The sequence below is a fragment of the Xiphophorus couchianus genome, chromosome 11 (genome assembly GCF_001444195.1).
Source record: "Xiphophorus couchianus chromosome 11, X_couchianus-1.0, whole genome shotgun sequence".
Taxonomy (NCBI): Eukaryota; Metazoa; Chordata; class Actinopteri; order Cyprinodontiformes; family Poeciliidae; genus Xiphophorus; species Xiphophorus couchianus.
In genome coordinates this window covers 31,572,481-31,591,284 of record NC_040238.1, presented here as the reverse complement: position 1 = coordinate 31,591,284, position 18,804 = coordinate 31,572,481, and the positions used below count along the sequence as shown (strand labels likewise).

Sequence of the window (18,804 nt, the reverse complement as noted above, 5' to 3'; positions counted from 1 at the left end):
TCTACCAGAAACCATTCCTCTCCACGGCATCCCCATCCACAACGATGTTTTTAAGATACGTTCTACTGAGCCCCCTGGGGAAACTTTTTCTTTTGCGTTTCCTCGCAAACATATTACATTTCCTCTTAATAAGTTTTGCGTTCCCTCGCAAAACTTAAATTTTGCGAGGGAACGCAAAACTTAACGCTGGACTGTGTAATAGACCAGGACGCAAATACGTCCTGGTCTATTGCACAGTCACAAATGTCAGTTTAAAATTTCCAATACTATATTTAAAGATCCTCAGTGAAAACGTGTTTAAAACCTGAAAATCGATTTATTCACTACAGAAGTGTATTGCTATCACGGAGGGAAAACATTTGAGTGCTATCACGTTATAACGGGATAGTTATATTGTATAACCATGATTATTTATTGTATAAACGTAATATTCATATTGTACGAACGTAATAGAATAATACAATACAATATCTTGTATAAACGTGATAATGTCATGTCCAGGAGGTGGCGGTAGTATGCTTTTCCTTCAGGCATAAGGAGGGCTAGCACAGTGGCTAATAGGAGTTGGTCAAGTTTTCCTTCATGCTGCTTGGTCTAAAATATGGAGAGATACTGATGCTGCCTCGCATTGTGATTGAAATTAATAATAGTATGCACACTCTGAGTTGAACAGAAAATGTTAAACAAAGGCATCTGAGCCTTTGCTCAGATGCAAATGCACCTTGTTATGATTGAAAACGCTTTCATTTTGTAATAATCACCTTTAGCCATTTCCCGAATCGGAAGCCAACTTCAGCTTCGTTCCAGACGTTCAGTTAGGAACGTCGCCACAGCTAGAGGATCGAACTGTCGTTTCCTTCTGTGCAGACAAATTCTGTTTAGGATGCTCAGAATGCTCATACTATTACGTCTCTGTGCACACGCACGTCTGTTTACCAATTTTTGGGACCCGACCAGAACCCCTCAGTTTACTATTACCTTGAGGAATAATAAGATTTGGTTAAGTATAAAACAGGCTTTTAATGCAGAAAATGATTAAATGTTACAAGCCATACATGTCATACAAATGGAACAGATACAGAGTTACATTCACCGTCCAGCGCTGGGCCACACTTAGCTCACCTTATGGATGCAACCAAGTGAGGCAAACATTGTAGCGCGAGTTCAGCTTTTATTCTTTTCTGCAATCTGTACCCTCCCTAAACAGTAGTCTAATCAGTTTCAGTCTGTTTATGTATGACTGACGACAGTCACACATAAACATGGTTATGTAAGCTGCAGCGTGTGCTTGTAAGCAGATAAAAGACATAGAGGAAAACACAGAATTCTTAACAGTTCGTACAATATGGACATTATATTTATACAATACATTATCATATTTGTACAATATAACAATCACTTTATAACGTGACAGCGCTCTAATTTTTCTCCTCCATGATATACACTTCCGTAGTGAATAAATCGATTTTCAGTCCGTTTTTTTCACCTTAAGAACACGTGATAGGTTTATTTTAATTCCTAACCTGCAAAGAATCAACCAGAGACACAATTTACTTTTCTGCAGAAGGGGAGAGTGGACCCGAGACACGGAATACCGCTGTCAAACACTGTCTGGGATCAACTCTGCCAGATCTTTCTCTGCATTTGGCTTTATTAGAAAATACAAGGAAGGAGGTTGGGCTTTTTCACATAGTCATACAAAGAATTTGACCAATGACCTTTGCTACAGGGTGTTCTGGAACCTTCTGTGGGCATGCCCTTACAAGGGCATAAGGCTGACCGCAACTAATCAGTTTCACATGAAGCTGATACCACAGGAATGTGCAAACGTCTCTAGCCTCCAGGCAAACATCCTAAAAATGGTTAATAGTGTTTCACAGAAGAAAAGGAATCAAGTAACATCAAACAGAATAATAATATGAAAACATAACCTTTCAAATAAACTCACAAGTAAATTAACTTAGATAATTTTTCTAACAACACGTTTTCACTGAGGCTCTTTAAATGTGTATATATTAGACATTTTAAATTGACTGTATCCAAAATAGACCAGGGTGTATTTGCTTATTGCGAGGGAACGCAAAACGTAAGAGGAAATGTAATACTTTTGCCAGGAAACGCAAAAGAAAAGTTTTCCCCATGTCCCCTAGGGGGCTCCGTAGCAGGCTGTGCCAGATCCATCGATTATTTGTTTGTTTGTTTTTTTTCTAAATAAAATAATTCATATTCAATCTGACAAAGAAGCTGCGGTATATATTAGAGAAGCTAGCAGATGCTGTTATTAAGCTGTGGCAGGTCGCGACTGCCACAACCTGCAGCCTGTGCCAGGTTGTGGCAGATCACTGCCAGGTCGTGGCGCCCTTTGACACAACCTGCAAAGGGTGCTAGGTCACTGGCAGGTCATGACCACAAATTGAATATAATATCAGATTTTTGTAAAAAAATAAAATAAAATAAAATAAAAAATTCCAGGTTAACTTAAAAAGCGAGCTATTGTTACAGGTTAATTTTCTAAGCTACAGAAAAGTAATTGTGGCGATGCATAAATATAAAAATTTGAGCCAATGTTGATATCCAATAGTAATACTGCTGGTATAGTGTAATTTAACAGTATTTTATTTATACATTTTTTATTTAATTACTCAATTATTCGGGGCTGCACAGTGGCGCAGTTGGTAGCACTGTTGCCTTGCAGCAAGAAGGTCCTGGGTTCGATTCCCGGCCGGGGTCTTTCTGCATGGAGTTTGCATGTTCTCCCTGTGCATGCGTGGGTTCTCTCCGGGTACTCCGGCTTCCTCCCACTGTCCAAGAACATGACTGTCAGGTCAATTGGTTTCTCTAAATTCTCCCTAGGTGTGAGTGTGTGTGTGCATGGTTGTTTGTCCTGTATGTCTCTGTGTTGCCCTGCGTCAGACTGGCGACCTGTCCAGGGTGTACCCCGCCTCTCGCCCGGAACGTAGCTGGAGATGGGCACCAGCAACCCTCCCGACCCCATTAGGGACAAGGGTGAACAGAAAATGGATGGATGGATGGATACTCAATTATTCATCAGTTAATGATAGAATACTTGATTACTAAAATAATTGTTTACAACAGCCCTACTGTTAGCGATTGATGAGTAGTGCGGATATTTAGTGAAGAATGAGAACACAGACTTGCTGTCTGTCATGTAAGTCAATGTGAAGCTATTGATTCCAAACTGCATAGGCAAAATCCTTATCTCTAAGTTGTTTCCTTCTGGTGAGTACACCCACCAGAAGGAAACAAACGCACCCAATGCAACACTTTAATTCTATTTGCTGAGGCGGTTGCCAGGCGATGGTACTTTTTTGTTTCAAGACCAAGCAGGAAAGAATTCCCAAGCAGAAAGGTTTGCAAGTGGAGATTTGAACTGCGCAGAGGCAAGTTTTGAACTCAAGCAAGTAGAAAGGTTTGAGAGAGCACAGTGAATATTTGAAAGAGAGCATACATTTTCAGTACAAACATTACAAGTTTTGAGAAGAAAGACATGTAGTCCTGCTTTCAAACTGAAAATGTGTGCTCTCAAATTATAGCAGAAAAATTTCCCCAAATTGGGACAGCGCTACTTATTTGTGACATTACATTCCGGAGGTTACCACATGAATACATAGTATGATTGCATAATGGTTCACCTTCTTATCTATGTTCCCCATCATTTGGCTGTACTAATATTCTAGCATTCCTCTACCTTATCCCTGAGCACTGACTTTCTGTTGTCTGTGACAAACTGCAACCTCTGGCCACTTTCGTGGCTACTCACCACCAGCCTAAGCTATTAGCCTCTTACTTTTTAGCCACCTGTAACTGCTACTGTCCATACAGTCGTCGATAAATTCCCTTTATTCCCACTCAAATCCAATCTTCCCACTAAGAAGCAGACAGATTTTAATGTCTCATATATTGGTTGGCAAGAGAAGGTGGCTCACCCAAATGAATTACACCAAGCTTCATCTGTTTAAGGCAAAAGTGTTTAAGTTTGGACACACCTTTTAATTCAATGAGTTTCCTTTATTTTCATGACTATTGACATTGTAGATTCACACTGAAGGCATCAAAACTATGAATAACACATGTGGAAATATGCACTAAACAAAAAAGTGTAAAACAACTGAAAATACCCCTTATATTCTAGTTTCTTCAAAGTAGCAACCTTTTGTTGTGATTACTGCTTTGCACACACTCTGCATTTTCTCGATGAGCTTCAAGAGGTAGTCACCTGAAATGGTTTTCACTTCATAGGTCAACCTGCCCTGTCAGGTTAATAAGTGGGATTTCTTGCCTTATAAATAGTCATGAAAATAAAGAAAACCCATTGAATTAGAAAGGTGTGTCCAAACTTTTGGTCTGCACTATATATATATATATATATATATATATATATATATATGTATATATATATATATAATTACATTGGGGAGGGGGAATTATGAACAATTATTTTAGTAATTGATTACTAACGATTAAACTGTTATCATTCTGGAGATTTTTTGTTTCACCACTTAAGGCTTTTTTATCTATACAATATTAGAAAGGCATCAAAAGGTGCAAATAAATAATTCCATTTTTAAGTAAGAGAATTAACATGTTATTGCCTAAAAAGGCAGAAATAGCATTCCTTTTAGTAAACGTTTGTTTACTAAAGCGTAAACTAAAGCAGATTTATCCATTTGTAGTAAAGGATTAATCTGCAGCCAAAAATACTTCTAGCTCATTCTGCTTGACTTAACATCAATATATTGTAAGGTTATTATGGTATAGATTTTTGAAATAACTGATTAATAATTGGATAGAAGAAGATATCTAATAGATTTCTGCTTTGTTGCAGAATTTGAATTAGATAATGGTGTAAATAGGGATGAGAAATTCTGCTTAGAATATACACTGCTCAAAAAAATAAAGGGAACACGTAAACAGGTGTTTAACACTTAAAGTGTTCCCTTTATTTTTTTGAGCAGTATATTTACAAAAATTTTATATTAAATGCAAAATGTATGTACAGTTTTGTAAGCATGTTGCCTTTTTTGAGTTTTTATGCACCAGTTAACAATTAATCAACTACTATATCAATCACTCAGTTGATGATTTTTTTCCCCGTAAAGTTATTTATTTATTTATTTATTTACTCCTAAAGGGGGTCTTTTTGTGGGCTCTAGTGTCTGTTTATATTACAGTAGGGGGTGGGGGAGACATGCAGCAAAGATTGCCGGGTCTGGGAGTCTAACCCCCGATGTCCGCGTCGACTCAAGGCCTACAAATATGGGTCACGCTATCCCATACACCACCGCGGCACGCCCGTTGATGATTTGTTTAATAATTGATTTGTCACAATTAATCCGATTAATTGTTTCAGCCCTACATCACATACTGTGCTACAGACATTTAACAATGCTAATGTCTGTTTGTGTTAATCAGAATTTTCTTTGTTGGAACAACAACTTTAATGTGTAAATTGCTCAGAAGAAAGCATATGCTTAAGTATAAATGCATTTGTCATCTTTCACTGAGCTCCTTCCAGTCTCCCTGAAGGGGGAGAAAAACAGTTTCATTTTGTTGCACTCATGCCAATGAGATAAGAGCAGGCTTTCAGAACATCTTCCAGGGCTCGCTGGTGTCTTGCCAAAGTTTGCTTCATATTCTCATGTCCTTTTTTTGTTGGGGACAATTAGGAACACGATGTCCTGGATCTTGGCCAACTATAAAGACAGATGTAGACTCACTTCCTTTGACCCTCCCACAAGACATGATGTGGCTTCATTACAGAGAGACGTTGAGTTTAGGAAGGGGATGTTCAACCTTTGTACCAATAAAGCACATGGAAGAATTGATGAAGTCTGCTCAGGTGACTTTGCTCGTTTATGCAGTTAGCATTGATTCTCTATTCAGTAAACATAGCTTTTAGTGCATATAGTTTACATTCTTCAATGACCCTTGCACATGAATCGCAGTGCAAGTATCATTGAGGAGATCAATATTATGCACCAGGAGAGTTTGTTAATGTAATTAAGATCTAGTCAGACTCATTTGCAAACATGCCATGTGACACCGCATGTGCCTCAATGGCATTCATTACATTGCCAAAAGTATTTGCTCACCCATCCAAGTTATCAGAATCCAGTCACAACCATGGCCGCAGGTGTATACAATTATGCACTTAGACATGCAGACTGTTTTTACAAACATTTGTGAAAGAATGGGTCGCTCTCAGGAGCTCAATAAATTCCAGCGTGGAACTGTGATAGGATCTGACTTGTGCAACAAAGGCAGTCGTAAAATTTCCTCGCTGTTAAACACAGTCAACTGTCAACTGTATTATAAGAAAATGGAAGTGTTTGGGAATGTCATCAACTCAGCTAGAAAGTGGTAGGCCACATAATCTGACACAGCGGGGTCAGCAGAAGGGCCGCATAGTGCAAAGAGGTTGCCAACTTTCTGCAGAGTCAATCACTACAGACCTTCAAGCTTCATGTGGTCTTCAGATTAGCTCAAGAACAGTGCACAGAGAGCTTCATGGAATGGGTTTCCATGGTTGAGCAGCTGAATCCAAGCCATACATCACCAAGTGTAATGCAAAGCATTGGATGCAGTGGTGTGAAGCATGCCGCCACTGGACTCTAGAGCAGTGGAGGCGCGTTCTGTGGTGTGACGAATCTGATGGACGAGTCTGGGATGGTTGCCAGGAGAACGGTACTTGTCTGACTGCATTGTGCCAAGTGTAAAGTTTTGTGGAGGGGGGATTATGTAGGTTAACCCTAACCCTATTTACTGCTACAGTAAATAGATGGTGCCATTACTGATGCAAAAATCATCATCCAAATTTGGAAGTATATTTTTGTCCTTGCTAAATGTTACTCAAAAGGCTCTTCTTGTTTGAGAATATACTCAATGTCTAAAAACAAATGTAAAGACATATATTTGTAGTCATTTTTCACACTTTTTAAGTCTTCTAATTTCAAAATATAAGAAATATATGCACTCTATTGTTATTCATTGTCATCTAACTTCAGTCATCCGGCCCGCCGTAACTCTTTATGTGGCCCTGACATAAACAGAATCTTCAAACTAACAGTGTGTTTCAATATTATTTTATCAATCAAGGCAAAGCCATTTTTTCTCTTTAATGCCAAATTACACTAATGTGAAAAAATGTTCAGCTTCATCTAACTTTTAGAGTAACTTAAATAAGCTGTTAATGATAGTTCAAAGGCAACTATTTATTACTATTTTAACAGTTTAGTTAATGGGAAGTTTTAGTTTGTGCCACAACCAGCTCTTGAGGACATTCATAATATTGATGTGACCTGAAATAAAAATCTGTCTGACATTAATGATCTAGTGTAAAATTCTAAGAATCTGACTATCTTGAGAATCTCCAAAAATGAATCTAAAATACAATATTCATCCAAATATTGTATAATCACCTGCAATAACTAATAGTAGTAGATGGAAAGATTTCATTGTGCAAGATACCACGGCTTTTTGTTGGCCTGCTCTTCATAGAGTAAAACCAGGAGTGTAAAAAACTTGTCTTAGCTGTTTAGTCAGGCTATCTGCTATAGTAGCGAGTTTGCAGCTTATCAAATGTAGATTTACATTAGAGCTAGTCTGTTTTTTATATTTTCTTTTTACATCAAAAGGTGGTAGCAGATGTACCTTTGCTGTAGCCAGAACACTGAAACAAAGGGGTGAAAGTATTACACATTTATTTATAAAGTTTTATTATTACAGAGTTTTCTCAGATAAGGCAGATTATATGAACTCCAGAAAGATGTTACTGCAAAACATTTCAGCTCGCATAGTGGCATACAATTTACAATGAATTTATATAATAAATGACACAGTATTTTTATCAGGCTCACAATGATACAATATGAAGGATCAAAAAAGACTGGCTTCAACCAAACACCTCTGCTGGAAGATTTCTCAGTATAATACATGTCAGAGAATACATTAGAAATACTCAAAAATCTTAATACTCTATAAGCGCTATAACGTACTAGCCTATTTGACACTTTAAGGGAAAAAAGGGTTTGTGTGAATTACTACAGCAAAAGGTCTTGCATTCTGTTAAGCTATCTAAAGCTACCCACAAATGTCTAAAAGACATTGGAGGACAGTACTTGTAAATTTGCTAAGTCACTTAATTGAAGGAAAAAATACTACATAAACAAATAAGCCATTTCTATAGCATATATGCAGCTTTGCACTGCCTAACAGCACCACAACATCCATTATAGTCTAACTACATACTGGTAGTGTGTCAGAGGGCATGCCAAGGAAGATCAGCGAGCTACCAAGGTCTGAGTTGTTCCAACATGTCTTAATAATTTAACACATCCATGTGTCAAATCCCAGTGAGGATTTAAAGTTTGAACAATCTTTGATGTTTAAATGAGGCAGGGCTAAATTAAATATGCAGGCAAATACTTACAGTTTTAAAAGGACTTGTCAGCTTCCTAGATGAAGTATTAATTTATATTCAGGAGTAGGACCACACATCTGCAACACATTTGATTTCGTGGCAAGCCTTCTTTTAAAATGGCTGGTCTTTTCACCACAGTTTTCCTCATGCTAACAAATCCACTCACTCTTCTCATTCCACTCGTCTTCCTCAGCCTTTATAATTTTTTCAAAGTAGAATAACATATTCCACCTTATTTTCATTCCACTTGTCCTCCTAATCACTTGTTACAACTCAATTTTCTCCCACATATCCTTCTCATTCCACTAATCTTCTTTATTCTCATCTCACTTTTCATTTTTATCCTCAGTGCTTCACTTTTCTACCACGTTTAGCCCCATTTTACTGTTTCCTCCCTATCCCTCTTTATACCTTTTTGTTCTACTTGTCCTTCTCAACCTACTCATTCCTCTTACTCCTCTTTTTCATAACACCTACAGTTCTTGTCTATTATTCAAACCATCCCTTTCGTCCTTCTCACCCCTCTCATCCTTTTAATTATCTTCCTATCCATCCTCCCTTTTCTCATTCTCATTTTTTTGGTCCACATTATGACCTCATTTGTAACTTATCTTATTCCTTGTTAAGACCTGTTGTCATTTGTCAGGCTCTTTTCTATCTGTTCTTATGTTTTCGACTTTCTCATCTATGTCATAACTATCCCACTCATCCTCCTTGTGCCTCATTATGACTCCCTTTCATCCCACTCACCCTCCTCGTGACTCAATATGCCCTGCTTATGTATTATTCATACCCAACTCATTTTTTCTGCTTCCTGTATTGTTATAACTGCTCTACAACCTACCAATTCTCATCATGCTTCATTATTGACCTTATCTTATCCCTCATTTGTCTCATACACTTATTGTCTATCACATGGCTCATTGTAACTGTTTTCATCACAGTAATCCTCCTCCTATCTAAATATGAACACTTATTTCTCCCGCTCATCCCACTTTTCTGCATCACATCCAGAGTTGGGTAGTAACTAATTAAATTTACTCAGTTTTTACTTGAGTAGTTTTTGGGAACAAAACACTTTTAGGAGTATATTTACTATACTGTACTTTTTACTTTTATTTGAGTAATTTTATTATGAAGTGTTGCTACACTTACGTATGTAAAATTTCCAGATACTCTACCAAATGTGAGTAACTTTACAGTATGAAGCTTGTTTTAACTAACAATTCACCAGACACAAATGCACACCTGTAGTTTTTGTTAGTTAAAATACCAAACTTTCCACATAACTCCATATTTTGGTTCATCTGATGTAAATTTTAAATATCAAACACATAATGTTTTGATTAGTTACTCAGTACTTGAGTAGCCTTTCTACCAAATCTTCTTTTACTTTCACTTGAGTAATTTCTTGGACAATTATGTTTTGCTTTTACCTAAGTAAAAATATGTTAAAGTAGTTTTACTCTTACTTGAGTACAATTTTTGGCTACCCACCTCTGGTCATGTCTCGTAATGACAACTTCTCATCTCACTTATTTTTCTCATGAATCAGTATGAACTGGTCTCATGTCTTAGCTGAAACACTTTCGACATATTAATAGAATACCAGTTTACAGCCAAAGCAATCTCATAGCGCTATGCAAAACATATCGAATGCTAACCTCTGTATGTCCAATGCCCACCTCGATCAAATTCATTAAAACAGTCCGACTTAGTTGAAGAAGTCAATCTACTGCATCATTTTCCTTCTCAGTCTTCTTTCCACACTTCGGCACATTATCCATTGATTTATCCTTTTTCCCAAAGGAATCCTTAATTGGAGACAGTGGCACCTCCAAAAAAAAAAGGGGCGGGGGGGGGAGAGGGTCAATGGCCCCCTCGTTGAAACATGCTAACTACTCAACTGGCCCCCCAAGAGAATCATGTTCAATTTATACAAAGGCATACAGTCACTGAAGACATCAGTGTTAAACCTAATAAATTAATACAAATATTGTATATATATATATATATATATATATATATATATATATATATATATATATATATATATACAATATTTGTATATAAATTTATATTTATATATATTTGTATATACATTTATAAATTTATATATAAAATTATAAAATATAAAATTATGGCTGAAGCGAATAATTATTTTATTGATCAGTTATTGAAGTTAATCGGATGAAAAAAATTGCACATTGTATAGTTTTCATTTGACCATTTAAACCTGTTTTGTACAATATTAGAAATACTTTGAAATGAAAATAAACATATAGTTTAATTCCTTTTTAAATAGGGAAAACTAAAAATATTGCCTATAACGCAATAACACAACATTCCTTTAGTGAATTTGAACCAGGTGAAGCTAAAGCTATTCCATTTGAGGCGTATTTCATCTTAAATGCTTTGGCTTAAAAACTGCTCTGAATATAACGTTTTTTCAGCAGATTTTATGTATTTAGTCTGCACTCCAGTTAACAATTAATCATTACTAAATTAGTTTAGCTAAACTAATGATTAATCTAATTATTTGTTCCAGTACCAGCCCCTATACATATATATATATATATATATATATATATATATATATATATATATATATATATATATATATATATATATATATATATTCCTCATCTGTGCCACCCCAATAAAATTTTTTCGGGGTGAGCCTCCATGCTTACCCAAACTCTCATTTGCTTTTCTAATGTTGATGTAGCTTGGCTCTTTACTAATGAAATGTTGAAATGATGAAAGTTTGGAGTTATATCTAGGTCTATTAGTCTGCTCGGTATTCTGCTTTCTAGCCCTAATGTATCTAAGTCGTCTACAAGCGGCAGCGATGTGGGGAGAAGTGGGATTTCTTTGTGCCTTATTGCTTTTCCGGTTTATTCCACAGTCTCATTCCCTGAAGTTTCTCGGAGTTAACAGTCAAGTGGAACTGTCTGTTTGTCCTCGCTGTCCACGCTCCGGCTCGAGGGCTTCTCATCACGCCTCACCGGTCGCACGATGACGCACGGCCTTGCTGGCTCCCCAGCGCCGGGGCCTGCGCGCACGGGGCTACGACTGTCGCGCTCGTATTCCTCCTGCGCGCGCTGGATCTTCCTGTTCCGGAGCTTCCTCTTGTGGAAGAGGAACGTTGCCAGGGAAACGAGGATGATCCCCAAGAGAACAGCCACCAGCACGAGGAGCGCGAGAGTGGAAGAAAGCGGCGGGAAGAGGCTGACGCTGAGCTGCTCCGCGCAGGTGCCATTGTTGGTCTGGAGACCGCCGAGGCAGCGCTGCGGAGGCGCCGGCACCCCAGAGGCCTCGGCGGTTCTGGACGTCATCCGGTCCGCCTGGTTTTCCCCCGCTGCCGAGCACTCTTGTCTCACTGACCCCTGATATCCTTCGTGCTCTCTGGGCTCAGCGCGGTGACACCGGCCCGCACATGTGGTTACCTGCACCGATAAGAAGACATATATGTGACCCGCTGAGCCAGAACCGGAAGAAAAAACTTGCCACCAAATCCAAATTTGACCTGCTTCTGGGTACAATAATTAGATCTGTTTGAGCAATTACTGTGCGCGCTACTGGCTCTCTTAAGAAAAAAACAGGCGCTGAATTAAATGCCCACATTGAAAAGTCGGGACAGTAGCTCATCTACTGTAATAATAGGCCTGTAAGATTATTAATTCCTGCAGCGTATTAGGACGAGAAACTGCTTTATGCAGAGAATAACGTCTGAAATAATTATATCTAGACGCTAAATATAAAAGAAATCCAATAAAAGGCGGAATTCTTACCTGGCAAAGCAGTAATCACATAAAACAGTCTGTGAGTGCAGGGCTGAAATGTGTAAACCGGATCGTGGTGACGCATTTCATACAATGAGATGCTGCTGGTGCTGCTAAGATCCGATCATTCAGGGTGCCTTGGATTGCCGCAATCCTCTGTCTGCATCCAGGGCAGCGCTTCCCCACATAAACGATTACAGGCAGCTGGAAAATCCCTCAGTATGCATCAAAGTGAGTATGGAAGGGAGCGAAATGAGATTAAAAATGGGCTGTCTCTTGTTTTCCCCCACCCCCCCTTGCAAGACAAAAAGTCCCCTCCTCCGTTGGCGATCCACTGCTCCTCTCAGCATCTGAATGAAGAGCTGCAGCTGCATTAAAGCTCCCGGACAGTCTACCAGTCAGCTGGCAGGGATGGGTGGATTCTTCTCCTCCTCCCCCACCCCCCGGCCCAGAAGAGGTAAAACACCGATTCCTCCTCTGCTCAACACTTTGCATATTAATAAATCATACCCAAAAAGGACCATAAAAGTATTTATTCATTTGGTTTTAGATGACAAACCCATATGAGGGTGTGGCCAGCAAATCTACAGATTTGAGTCTAATTTTGAGTGAAATTAAGTACAGTAATTGATCTGAATGTTTTAACTTTAGCTTTTTAATGATTTATTCCAGGATGTCAAACTTTAATTTTGGGCCATATCAAGATCATGAATGTTCTCAAATGACCGTTTGTACCACAGAATGTATTGAGAAAATACATTAACAAACTGTTATTATGTATTTTCCACACATAGTGCCATTTCATAGCACAATCAAACAACAAAGTTATTGTCAGTTGTTATAAAATTCTATATTTCAAATATGACTTAAAATAAATTTGACTTTGTAAATTAAGTGTCTTGAAATTGGTCCTTTGTCTCTTTAAGAACTCCTGCTGTTTCTGATGCTATGTTTTTATGAAGATGTCACAACATTGCTTCTCTATTAACCCTTATATAATGTTTTTTTTTTTTTTTTTTTTTTTTACCAGTATTGCACTGAGAAGTAGCCTATATAATGAGTTCAGCAAATGGGCAGTTCCACAAAATGCTTGCTAATTTCTTCTGGCTAGTCTGAAGGAGCTGAGTGGAGGAGCTGCAGAGGAGGACTGCTTTGATGAAGAGTTGCGCCTCACAGGGCAGCTTGGTCCACCCAGGCGTTTTGCACCTGGTTGGTTGCCATGGAAATTAAAGGATTTCTAAAATATGCGTAAAAGAATTAAAGCAACACTCCGGGTTTGTTTATGAGGGAATAACACTATAGCATGACATAAAGCTCAAAAAATTATTATTATAGTGTACTGGTGCAGAGTTATGTCTGTGATTAGAAAAAGAAACATTTTAAGTCAATTCAGCACTGTTTGTCTGTCTTGGATTGGTATTGGCCGATACTAAACCTAAGATATCTGTATTGGTATTGGAAGTGAAAAATAATCTATTATTACATCCTTATTTCATATCAATCACAGACTATAGTGTGATATCCAATAAGACTGAGGAAGCAATGTAAAATTTAAAAATACGGCCACCTGTAGTGGGAGTTAGTGCATTAACACAATGTTTTGACAACTTATGTTGAAAATTTGCACTTCTTTTGAACTTATGCATAACTGAATTTATTGCAGAAATCTGTTGACTTTACATGGATTTTGGTGATTGCAGAATCTCAAACTTGAGAGACAGATATAATTTGGCAGTATACACATAAAAACTTCATTAATTTTATTGATAAAATAATATTTCAGCACACAACTGTTATCTTGAAGATTCTATTTATGGGCCACATAAAAAGCTACAGTGGGCTGTATTTGGCTCCTGGATCTTGAGTTTGACACGTTCCATCCATCCATCCATCAATCCATCCATCTTCTTCCGCTTATCCGGGATCGGGTCGCGGGGGTAGCAGCTTCAGAAGGGAGGCCCAGACTTCCCTCTCCCCGGCCACTTCTTCCAGCTCTTCCGGGGGAATCCCGAGGCGTTCCCAGGCCAGCCGAGAAACATAGTCTCTCCAGCGTGTCCTGGGTCTTCCCCAGGGCCTCCTCCTGGTGGGATGTGGCCCGGACACCTCACAAGGGAGGCGTCCAGGAGGCATCCTGACCAGATGCCCGGGCCACCTCAACTGGCTCCTCTCGATGTGAAGGAGCAGCGGCTCTACTCTGAGTCCCTCCCAGATGACTGAGCTTCTCACCCTATCTCTAAGGGAGAGCCCAGGCACCCTACGGAGAAAACCCATTTCGGCTGCTTGTATCCGCGATCTCGTTCTTTCGGTCATGACCCAAAGCTCATGACCATAGATGAGGGTGGGAACGTAGATCGACCGGTAAATCGAGAGCTTCGCTTTTTGACTCAGCTCTCTCTTCACTACAACAGACCGGTACAGTGCCCGCTTGACGGCAGATGCTGCGCCAATCCGCCTGTCAATCTCCCTTCCCCACTCCCTTCTTCCCCCATTTGTGAACAAGCTCCCGAGATACTTGAACTCCTCCACTTGGGGCAGGATATCCCCCCTGACCCGGAGAAGGCACTCTACCCTTTTCCAGCTCAAGACCATGGCCTCGGATTTGGAGGCACTGATTCTCATCCCGGCCGTTTCACACTCGGCTGCGAACCGCTCCAGCGAGAGCTGCAGATCACGTCCTGATGGAGCCAACAGGACCACATCATCTGCAAAAAGCAGAGATGAGATCCTAAGGCCACCAAAACGGATCCCCTCAACACTTTGGCTGCGCCTAGAAATTCTGTCCATAAAAGTAATGAACAGAATCAGTGACAAAGGGAAGCCCTGGCGGAGTCCAACTCTCACCGGAAACGAGCCCCACTTACTGCCGGCAATGTGGGCCAGACTCCGACACCAGTCATACAGGGACCTGACAGCCCGTATCAAAGGACCCGGTACCCCATACTCCCAGAGGACCCCCCACAGGGCTCCCTGAGGGACACGGTCGAACGCCTTCTCCAAGTCCATAAAACACATGTAGACCGGTTGGGCGAACTCCCATGCCCCCTCCAGGACCCTGCTGAGGGTGTAGAGCTGGTCCAGTGTTCCATGACCAGGACAAAAACCACACTGCTCTTCCTGAATATGAGGTTCGACTATCCAATGGACCCTCCTCTCCAGGACCACTGACTAGACCTTGCCAGGGAGGCTTAAGAGTGTGACCCCCCTATAATTGGAGCACACCCTCCGGTCCCCTTTTTTAACAGGGGGACCACCACCCCAGTCTGCTAATCCATGGGAACTGCCCCTAATGTCCATGCTATATTGTAGAGCCGCGTCAGCCAACACAACCCTACAACATTCAGAGCCTTAAGGAACTCTGGGCGGATCTCATCCACCCCCGGGGCCCTGCCACTGAGGAGCTTTTTAACTACCTCGGCGACCTCGTCCCCAGAGATTGGAGAGCCCAACCCAGAGTCCCCAGACTCAGCTTCCTCAATGGAAGGCATGTTGGTGGGATTGAGGAGGTCTTTGAAGTATTCTGCCCACCGGCCCACAACATCCCGAGTCGAGGTCAGCACATACCATCCCCACTGTAAACAGTGTTGGTGCCGTACTGCTTCCCCCTCCTGAGACGCCGGATGGTGGACCAGAATCGCCTCGAAGCCGTACAGAAGACTTTCTCCATGGCCTCTCCAAACTCCTCCCATGCCCAAGTTTTTGCCTCAGCAACCAGCCGAGCCACATGCCGCTTTGCCCGCCGGTAACCATCAGCTGCTTCCGGAGTCCCACAGGCCAAAAAGGCCTGATAGGACTCCTTCTTCAGCCTGACAGCATCCCTCTCCGAAGGTGTCCACCAATGGCTTCGAGGGTTGCCGCCACGACAGGCACCGACAACCTTGCAGCCACAGCTCAGATGAGCCGCCTCAACAATGGAGGCACGGAACATGGTCCACTCAGACTCCATGTCTCCCACCTCCCCCGGAACGTGTTCAAATTTATGCCGGAGATGGGAGTTAAAGCTTTGTCTCACAGGGGATTCTGCCAGACATTCCCAGCAGACCCTCACAACACGTTTGGCCCTGCCAGGTCTGACCGGCATCCTCCCCCACCACTGTAGCCAACTCACCACCAGGTAGTGGTCAGTGGACAGCTCCGCACCTCTCTTCACCAGAGTGTCGAAGACATGTGGCCGCAGATCTAATGAAACAATGACAAAGTCGATCGTCGAACTGCGGCCTAGGGTGTCCTGGGCCGCAGATCACATCCTGATCTAACCCTAACCCTAACCCTAAGTGCACGTGTGGACACCCTTATGCTTGGACATGGTGTTCGTTATGGACAATCCGTGACAAGCACAGAAGTTCAACAACAGAATACCACTCGAGTTCAGATCGGGGGGGCCGTTCCTCCCAACCACGCCCCTCCAGGTCTCACTGTCATTGCCCACGTGAGCATTGAAGTCCCCCAGCAGAACAAGGGAGTCCCCTGGAGGGGCACTCTCAGGACCATCCCCCTACCTGTTGGCGGAGGGAGGCTACCCTCTTGTTCACCGGGTAAAACCCAACGTACAGGTGCCGAGATGGGGAACAAAACAAGTATTTTGGGAGGGTTTGGGAGTATCAGCAGACAAAATGATCTAAATGATCTAAATCGCTATAAATGGGGGTTAGCACGCCCCACATTTGGAGGCCTTAGACCCGCGGACGTCGTGGGTTCGACTCCCGGTCCCGACGACCTTTGCCGCATGTCCTCCTCCAAAAAATGGCGCTGGCTGCCTGCAGACGCATCTCCTGTCGTGTGTGTGTTAATCTGTGTATAAAAAAATTCTTGCTGTAACTGCGAAATAATTTCCCTGCTGGGATGAATAAAGTAATTCTTCTAGAGAGACATTATGAATACTTGTGTGGTGGGTAAACATCAGTGTATAATGTAAATACCTTATCCCTACAGCTGAAAGATCTATTTAAAATTCACTGGCTATTCAGAACTATCATTCAAGACCCTGGCAATCAATGCTCAGGGACTACTACTTTATTTCTGATGGATAAAATATGCCTGCAGTAAATCAGACAAAAGTAGCCAATCACAGTGTAAAGACTGGTTTTTCAAGGATTCAAGGATTTGGTAACTCTTTATTTTATGGGGTGTGCATAAAACTGACATGACACCGTCATAAAAATGACCTAACACCTGTCATCAACATGAAGGAGTCTTTATGAATGTCTGACTGTTGTCATGAAGTGTCATTCGATAAATAATGACACTTTTAATGCAAAGTTGCTCTAAAAGTTGCCTTGAAAGTCCATTAAAAATGCCAACTTTGTATTAAATTGTCATTATGTACAAAATCCTGCATAGTTGGCACTTTTAATGGACATTTAAAGCAACTTTATAATTTAATAATTTTAATAGTGAGTTTATTGCAAATTTTCTGCAAAAATGTCCAAAAACATTGGGTATAAGTTATGCTAACTCCTACCTGTAGGTGGACGTATTTCTTACTTCTACTGCCTGCTGCCTTACTTGATGTCAAGTCTGATCCACATGAGAGTAACAAAAGGTCACATTTACTGTAATACATTCGCAAATATCACAAAATTCCTTGCATATATTTATATATATATATATATATATATATATATATATATATATTTCCTTTATTTAACCAGGTAAACCCCGTTGAGATCTAGATCTCATTTTCAAGAGGCACCTGGGAAAAAAAATGTGCAATACATAGCAAATTAGAATTTATTTCTAAATTAGAACCACAGAATATGTGATTTGTATTGCAAAAATAATTACAAAAACAATCGCGAAATCTTGGAGGGACTGATCATTGTGAAAAAATGTTCAATATTTAATTTCAAGAAGTACTTATCGAATTCAGAGATGGCTATTCATTAATATTTTAACAGGTTATTAATAGGTTTTATCAGTACATTTCAGTATTTGATAACATTTATAATCTTGATATGGCTCAAAGAAAGAATTTCACACCCCTGGATTTTCTCGATTGCTAAAGGATTGCCGATGTGTTATTTCCATAATAAATTAATCTTTCTGGCAGGTGACTACTTCTTCAAGTTCTGCTTGATTTGATAAAAATTTTAATTAATTGAACTGTGACTGTGATGAAAATTTAATATCAAGTTCTGGATATCAGATAAATTATTGTCAGTTTTTAAAAAGATAATATGGACAAAGGAAGCAAAAATCAAGATGAGAGGTGATTTGGAATGGTACGCAACAGCGCACATGCTTGTGTGGCAACCAGACTTTCTTGTAATCCGCACAGTGGTCTTGAGCAAAAGTATTTTTTTAAAAATGTCTTCTGTTATGTTTTGCTATTTTTCTTTTGTCTAGTCTTTGCACCTCACAGTGACACTACAAAAGAAACCATGCCAGACCTAAAACTATCTACAGATGAGCTGTACCACATAAACATGTCAAAGACCCAACACAACCTGAGAGATGCATCATCCTTCAGTTTATCATCCTCTATATGTCAAGTTTTCAGCTAATGGTGCTTTGGAAATATTCTTGGTGCTAAAACACAATTTTGTCTAGCACACTGTGGTATCTTTAGGTTTTTTATGGATT

The 18,804-nt window shown here is 40.2% G+C and overlaps 1 protein-coding gene across 1 annotated transcript; it reads right to left on the bottom strand.

The window, feature by feature from the left end:
• Positions 1–11,194: 11,194 nt before the first annotated feature.
• LOC114152517 (uncharacterized protein C11orf87 homolog) lies at positions 11,195–12,673 on the bottom strand. The gene is made up of 2 exons (XM_028030426.1): positions 12,235–12,673; positions 11,195–11,889 (listed from the first exon to the last, which is right to left on the bottom strand). Exon 2 carries the CDS (start codon positions 11,776–11,778, stop codon positions 11,374–11,376), a length of 405 nt encoding a protein of 134 aa, XP_027886227.1. The 5' UTR covers positions 11,779–11,889; positions 12,235–12,673; the 3' UTR covers positions 11,195–11,373.
• Positions 12,674–18,804: the final 6,131 nt, after the last annotated feature.